This window comes from Trichechus manatus, unplaced genomic scaffold (genome assembly GCF_000243295.1).
Source record: "Trichechus manatus latirostris isolate Lorelei unplaced genomic scaffold, TriManLat1.0 scaffold00118, whole genome shotgun sequence".
NCBI classification, from domain to species: domain Eukaryota; kingdom Metazoa; phylum Chordata; class Mammalia; order Sirenia; family Trichechidae; genus Trichechus; species Trichechus manatus.
In genome coordinates this window covers 4,808,812-4,816,742 of record NW_004444054.1, presented here as the reverse complement: position 1 = coordinate 4,816,742, position 7,931 = coordinate 4,808,812, and the positions used below count along the sequence as shown (strand labels likewise).

The window sequence follows — 7,931 nt, the reverse complement described above, 5'->3', positions numbered from 1 at the left end:
TCATCTCAATCGACGCAGAAAAGGCATTCGACAAAGTCCAACATCCACTCCTTGTAAAAACTCTCAATAAAATAGGTATAGAAGGGAAATTTCTCAACATAATAAAGGGCAACTACACAAAACCAACAGCCAACATCATTCTTACTGAAGAGAGGCTGAAAACATTCCCCTTGATAACAGGAACAAGACAAGGATGCCCTTTATCACCACTCCGATTTAACATTGTGCTGAAGTCCTAGCTAGAGCAATAAGGCAAGAAAAAGAAAAAAAGAGCATCCAAATTGGTAAACGAAGAAGTTAAACTGTTCCTATTTGCAGATGATATGATACCATATATAGAACACCCAAAAGCCTCTACGAGAAAACCACTGGAACTAATAGAAAGATTCAGCAGACTAGCACAATACAAGATAAACATACAAGAATCAGTTGAATTCCTACACACCAATAAAGAGAACGACGAAAAGGAAATCAGTAAAACAATACCATTTATAATAGCTCCTAAAGAAATAAAATACTTAGGAATAAATCTAACCAGGGATGTAAAAGACCTATACAAGGAACTACAAAACACTAGCAGAAGAAACCAAAAGAGATCTACATAAATGGAAAAACATAACCATGCAAAAATGACAATTCTACCCAAAGCAATCTATAAACACAATGCAATCCCCATCCAAATACCAACATTCTTTAAAGAGATGGAAAAAAACAGTAATTAACTTTACATGGAAAGGGAAGAGGCCACGGATGAATAAAGCATTATTGAAGAAGAAGAAAAAATTAGGAGGACTCGCGCTACCTGACCTCAGAACCTACTATACAGCTACGGAAATCAAAACAGCCTGGTACTGGTACAATGACAGAGACACTGACCGATGGAACAGAATCGAGAACCTAGATGTAAATCCATCCACCTACGGTCACCTGATCTTCAAGAAGGGCCCAAAGTCCATTAAATAGGGAACAGACAATCTTTTTAACAAATGGTGCTGGCAAAATTGGATATCCATCTACAAAAAAATGAAACAGGACCCATATTTCACACCAGACACAAAAACTAATTCAAAATGGACCAAAGACCTAAATGTAAAGCCAAAAACTACAAAGATCACAGAAGAAAAAACAGGATCAACGCTAGAGACTCTAATACACAGCATTGACAGGATACAAACCTAACTAACAACGTACAAACTCCAGAAGATAAGCTAGATAACTGGGATCTTCTAAAAATTAAACAATTATGCTCATGAAAAGATTTCACCAAAAGAGTAAAAAGAGAATATACAGACCGGGGAAAAAATTTTTGGCTATTACAAATACAACAAAGGTCTAATCTCTAAAATCTATAGGAAAATCCAACACCTCTACAACAAAAAGACAAATAATCCAATTAAAAAATAGGCAAAGGAAATGAACAGACACTTCACCAAAGAAGATATTCAAGCAGCTAACAGACACATAAGGAAATGCTCATGATTACTAGCCATTAGAGAAATGCAAACCAAAACTACAATGAGATATCATCTCACCCCGGCATTACTCACACAAATCAAAAAAAAACAGAAAATAACAAATGTTGGAGAGGCTGCAGGGAGACTGGAACTCTTATGCACTGCTGGTGGGAATGCAAAATGGTACAACCATTTTGGAAAATGATACGGTGCTTCCTTAGAAAGCTAGAAATAGAAATACCATATGATCCAGCAATCTCACTCCTAGGCATATATCCTAGAGAAATAAGAGCCGTCACACGAATAGACATATGCTCACCCATGTTCATTGCAGCATTGTTCACAATAGCACAAAGATGGAAACAACCTAGATGCCCATCAAGAGATGAATGGATAAACAAACTATGGTACATACACACGATGGAATACTATGCAACGATAAAGAACAATGATGAATCTGCGAAGCATCGCACAACATGGATGAATCTGGAGGGTATTATGCTGACTGAAATAAGTCAATCACAAAAGGATAAATATTGTATAAGACTGCTACTATAAAAACTCATGAAAAATTTAACACACAAAAAGAAACAATCTTTGATGGTTACGAGGGAGGGAAGGGGAGGGGTGGAGGTGGAAAAACACCACCTAGAAAATTGATAAATGGTAACTTTGGTGAAGGGTAAGACAATACACAATACTGGGGAAGCCAGCACAACTTGTTCAGGATAATGTCATGGAAGCTCCATGGACAAATCCAAACTCCCTGAGAGACTGAACTATTGGGCTGAGGGCTATGGAGACCATGGTCTTGGGGAACATCTAGCTCAACTGGCATGACATAGTTTATAAAGAAAATGTTCTACATTCTACCTTGGTGAGAGTAGCGTCTGGGGTCTTAAAAGTCTCTGAAGGGCCATCTAAGATACTTCACTGGTCTCACCCCTTCAGGGGCAAGGGAAAATTAAAAACACAAGGGAAAGATTAGTCCAAAGGACTAATAGACCACAGCTATCACGGCCTCTATCAGACTGAGTCCAGTACAACTAGATGGTACCAGGTTACCACCACTGACTGCTCTGACAGGGATCACAATAGAGGGTCCCGGACAGAGCTGGAGAAAAATGTAGACCAAATTCTAACTCAAAAAAAGACCAGACTTACTGGCTTGACAGAGACTGCAGAAACCCGGAGAGCATGGCCCCCGGACACCCTTAAAGCTCAGTAATGAAGTCACTCTGGAGGTTCACCTTTTAGCCAAAGATTAGACAGACCCATAGGACAAAACGAGACTAAAGGGGCACACCACCCCAGGGGCAAGGACTAGAAGGCAGAGAGGACAGGAAAGCTGGTAACAGGGAACCCAAGGTCGAGAAGGGAGAGTACTGACATGTCATGGGGTTGTTAACCAATGTCATAAAACAATATGTGTACTAACTGTTTAATGAGAAGCTATTTTGTTCTGTAAACCTTCATTCAAAGTACAATTTTAAAAAAGCGTTCAAAAATAAATAAATAATCTTTTGCAAGATGCATGAAAAATTCTATATTCTCCTTCCTTTACAGCACCAGAAACTAGTACTTTCCCAAACCCTGGCTACTAAGATAACTAACAAACCTATTCCTGATAGCATTCATACATTCACACACTACCCAACGAGCAATTCCTGTCAAACAGAACTGAAACAAAGGCTTGGTCTTAGTTTTACTTTGTACTCTGAACTTTTTTCTTCTAATATCTGCTCTGCTTTCCCTCCTCCCCCCAAACTTGGCCATTCACAATACTTTTTGTTATCCTCTCTCACAAGCCACATTTCTACAGCCTAAATTTTCCAATCTGTTCTAATGAAATACTTTTTGACTCTACTACACTGGCCAACGTAAATTTAGCCGCTTTAGTATCAGTCAGTGTTAAGCTCATTTCTAGTATAACAATTCTACTACAAGAAAAGTCAAATTTCTGAATAAGCCAGTATCATAATCTAGAAATAGCTATATATCAGAGGTTTTCTAGTGCAGAATTAAGCTTTAAAATGGTACAGAATAACTGCAAACTGCTGCATTATAAGAGTTTCACTCCACCAATTTCATTTTATATGAACATTCAACTAAAGATTGTATTCTTACAAGCCATAGGTAAAAGGTTAAAAGAGTTTTATCTTCATTAACTGTGCTAATAAACTGTAAACATCTATAATATGGGTTCATGAATTCAGTTTTTTATTTAAACATGCATCTTACTAAAACACTTCTTTCAGAAGAAATGTGAACACTAATTGAAGCACTACAGGCTAATTACTGGTATAGGCTGTTTCTATCCAAGTTTAGAGATACCTCTGCATAGTTTTAACATTATATGTAATTAGTTCTCTGATATTAAAAAAGAGACAACCACCACTACCACTATCTAACCCTGTCATGAACCAGTTTTTTCCCTAATGTTCACACTAGTTAAACAAAATTGGGGGTGGGGGAGAGTAATATATTTATCCCACCTAAGCCAAGGTGCATTCTATTAACATGATCGAACTAAGTACCAAATTTGCCATTTTTATTTCTGGAAGTATAATTAAATGTACATAATTTTTACATGATTAAAATGGAATTTAAATGAATGTCTTCTGGATCGTGTTTATAATACAGAATTGAAAACAAAAAAATACTATTACGCTGAAAGGGTTAATACTCAAAACTAATTGGGATTTCTTTTCTTCTAGCAAATTTGGAAATGAACTGAAACTGCTCCCTGGTGTGAGAGCTGAATCCAGCAGCCACCTGCAGGATCCGCGACCAACGCTGCCAGATGCTACAAAGCCTTTGATTTCCAGTAGCGAATTCGGCCACATTTAACTCATATGACATGAACTAACTGCAACAGCATTTTCAATCATTCTTTTTTATTTTTTATTTTTTTTAATACAAACTCTGGCTTTCGGTTCACTACATATAAGACAGCTGCAATAGATAGATTCATTCAGACTCACAGCTTGGGCCTTGGTTTTCTTAATGGCTTCCATGATGGCATCCATGTTGAGGTAGCTTTTACTGGTGGGAGCTGGGCCAACACAGACAGCCTCATCCGCCATTTTCACGTGAACCTGAAGAGACAAACACTCTACATTAACAGATGCTCCCAGCAAAAATAATTACCATCAATAGCAAATATATACAAAATTGCAAATCTGATTGTTTCACCTGTCACTTACACAGTCAGATCTCTTTTTGAATATGCACCACAAAACAACAATTTAAAAAATATGCTCAGGGACCATATTAACTGTGAGTTAATTTATTATAAGCCTAATCCATTGTCTAACAAATTATTTCAATAACATCCTCTCCCTACGTGACTAAGTAAAATCACAGCAAACAATGTTAGCTTCCTAGTCTGTTCATCTATATAGAAATCTTATATCAGAAAATACTTTGTCAGAGATAAAAAAAATTTAAAAAACTATTTTGTTACATGTAGCCAGAGTCGCCCGATATTTTAGTAACAAACACTCCTGGCCAGTTCTAAGCAAGCTCCCCAGGAAGCTGGGATAATTAGAGGGAATTGAATGAAGGGCTGCTGTGAGTGTCCCTGCACAGCATCAGGTCAGCACCAGGCACAAATTAAAGCCTAGGACTAAAGAGTTCACTATCACTACACACGAACCAGAAAATCTTGAGAATCATTTAAATAGTCTCACATTTGATCCAGGTCCATTTTTTTATCCAGGCCCATTACTTATTCCGAAAATAACTGATAAGCGCATTAAGTCTAAATCAACTCAAAAATCAGGAATGTATACTCCATTATCAACACTCTACAATGTTGTAAATCTATTTCTGTTTGTTTAATAGAGGCTAGATATCAATACTGAGTAGAATGAGTTGTTTAGTACCAAAAGGAATCTATTCTTTTAAAATGATGAAGGGATTGGTATTTTTTGAAATGGCTTTTCCTAACCGTTTGCCAGTTTAAGGAACTCTCAACCAGTTTAAAACTATTTCACAAGGCAGGCATATAAAACTGGAGCACAAACATTTACGACAAGAAAAAAAGTCTAAGGAGACAAATACTTTTGAGTATTTCTAAGTTATATTCAGCTGTGAAGTAATTTTTAAAAGCACACTTTGTTTTTAACGAGACCTACTCCCCAAAAAACAAAACAAAAAGCTAATAATCTTTTAGAAAGCTCAGAATCCTAACAATTCAATAAATATATTCCAATTAAAAAAATCTATTGTGTGTTGAAAAGTGTAAGATACCTGTCCTCAAGGGATTCAAGATCAATATCTTAATATAAAATACTCAAACATATACACTCTGTAATTCCTTTAACATCAACTTCAAGGAAAGGCAGCCAGGCTTATAAAGGATCCTAAAGATTCCACCCTTCAAAGCAGGGCTCCCCCATGGTTGTCTCTGCCTTGCGTACTCCCCAACTGAAGATGCCTTCTTCCCCTCAGACAGGAATGCCCTCCTCCATCAACCTCCACCCATTTCAGACCCTATTATTAGCAATTTTGTAGTTGTAATTGTGGTTGTGGGTTTTTTCTGTAAGTAATAAACTGAGAAATACTTTAAAAACCATTAAAAAGAACACATTAGCCAGGTGGGAAGGAAGTATTTATTTAAATTTAAATCCATACTTATTCTGTATATTTCATTTCCTGTCAGATCCGATGTACCTATGATTAAAGATACACTTAAAGTTTCACTTCTACCACTAGGTCTTTCCCAAGGACTTCAGCTTCAAATGAATCTCCTTTAATTTGAACTCTGATACTACTTAGTGCAAATTGTGGCATTTAATCGTATTCTGCCCCACAATGTCATTGTAACTGCTTTACAGATGAATGTCTGCTAGGATTTACACTCTCCCCTCCACTAGATCATAAGGTTCTAGAGGGGAGAGACCATGCATTGTACTGCCTTTTTTACAAAAATCTCTCCAACACAGCATTTATGTGCTAAAAGCTCATTAACTGAAAGATGCACATAAATGGCAATTTATTTAAGAACTTTCATTGTCCAACCATTGTCTTCGAGGTAAAAACCTCACTAACTATATCCAAATTAAGTTTTTTCTAATGTTAGCAATATATAAGTCAACTGAGGGCCATATGGTATAAAAGAAATGAAAAGATATGCACATGGGCAAAGGACGTGAACAGACAACTTCAACAAAACTTCTAACAAACACATGAAAAAATGCTCGTGATCATTAGCTAATTAGAGATGCAAATCTAAACTACAAAGAGATACACCTCAACCTGGAAAAAACAGCACTAAACAAAGAGAAAAAAAAACAAATGCTGGTGAGGTTGTGGGGAGACTGGAACTCTTAAATAGTGTAGGTGGGACTGTAAAATGGTACAACCACTGTGGAAAACAGTATGGCATTTCCTCAGTAAGCCAGAAATACAAACACCTTATGATCCAACAATCCCACTCCTAGGTATATACCCTAGATATCTAAGATCAGTGACACGAATAGACATATGTACACCCATGTTCACTGCAGCATTAAACACAGTAGCAAAAAGATAGAAACAACCTAAGTGCCCATCAAGGGAAGAATGGATAAATAAATTGTGATACATACATACAAGGGAATATTATGCAGCTATAAAGAACAATGACAAATCCTCAAAACATAACATGGATGAGTCTGGTGGACATTATGCTAACTGGAACAAGTCAATCACAAAAGAACAAATATTGTATGGTCTCACATTTATAAAAAGACAAGAACAGGTATACATACAGAAAGCAATGTTCTTTGATGGTTACCAGGCATAGGAGGGAGAATAACTTTCTAAATAATAGACACTGTTTATTTTTGGTGATGGGAAAGACAATACCCCATATAAGTGAAGTCTGCACAACATGACCAAGGTAAACAATGACATTAAAAAGTGCGCAGGAATGAGTGACAATTTAGGTAAGTGCTATAACATATACAATTTTGGAATAGTATTAATAACCAAAAAATATGTGTGCCATTACTTAGGTAGATATGTACGCATATATCTGAATAGGAAAACACATGAGAGTATATGGGTGGGCAGGTATAGGTGTATCTGTAGGGTTATGTATACATACGTGCTTGTGTGTGCTGCATATACATTCATATATATAATAAAACACGTAGGTGGCACAGTTAGGGATATTTCCTAGACATGATCAAACACATGCAGGATTGGTTTACTGGGTTTGAAGGTTTAGGACCACAGTCTTGGGGGACAACTCGCCAACTGGCACAAATAGGTCATAAAGATATTGTTCTGTATCTATATCCTAGTTTGGTGAGTAGTGTCTGGGGTCTTAAAAGTTTGCAAATGGCCATCTACGATACAACCACTGGTCTCTACTCCTGTGGAGCAAAAAAGAATGAAGGAAACCAAAGACTCAAAGAAGAAACTAGTATATAGGACTAACAGGCCCCATGAACCATAGCCTCAACTATCTTGAGACCAGAAGACTAG

At 36.9% G+C, this 7,931-nt stretch overlaps 1 protein-coding gene across 1 annotated transcript in view; it reads right to left on the bottom strand.

Moving 5' to 3' along the window:
- PCCA (propionyl-CoA carboxylase subunit alpha) overlaps positions 1-7,931 on the bottom strand; it is a 472,769-nt gene that overhangs the window by 388,988 nt on the left and 75,850 nt on the right. The window contains exon 5 of the mRNA XM_004384162.1: positions 4,439-4,552. Coding sequence (XP_004384219.1) covers positions 4,439-4,552 — 114 coding nt within the window. The remainder of the gene's footprint in view (positions 1-4,438; positions 4,553-7,931) is intronic.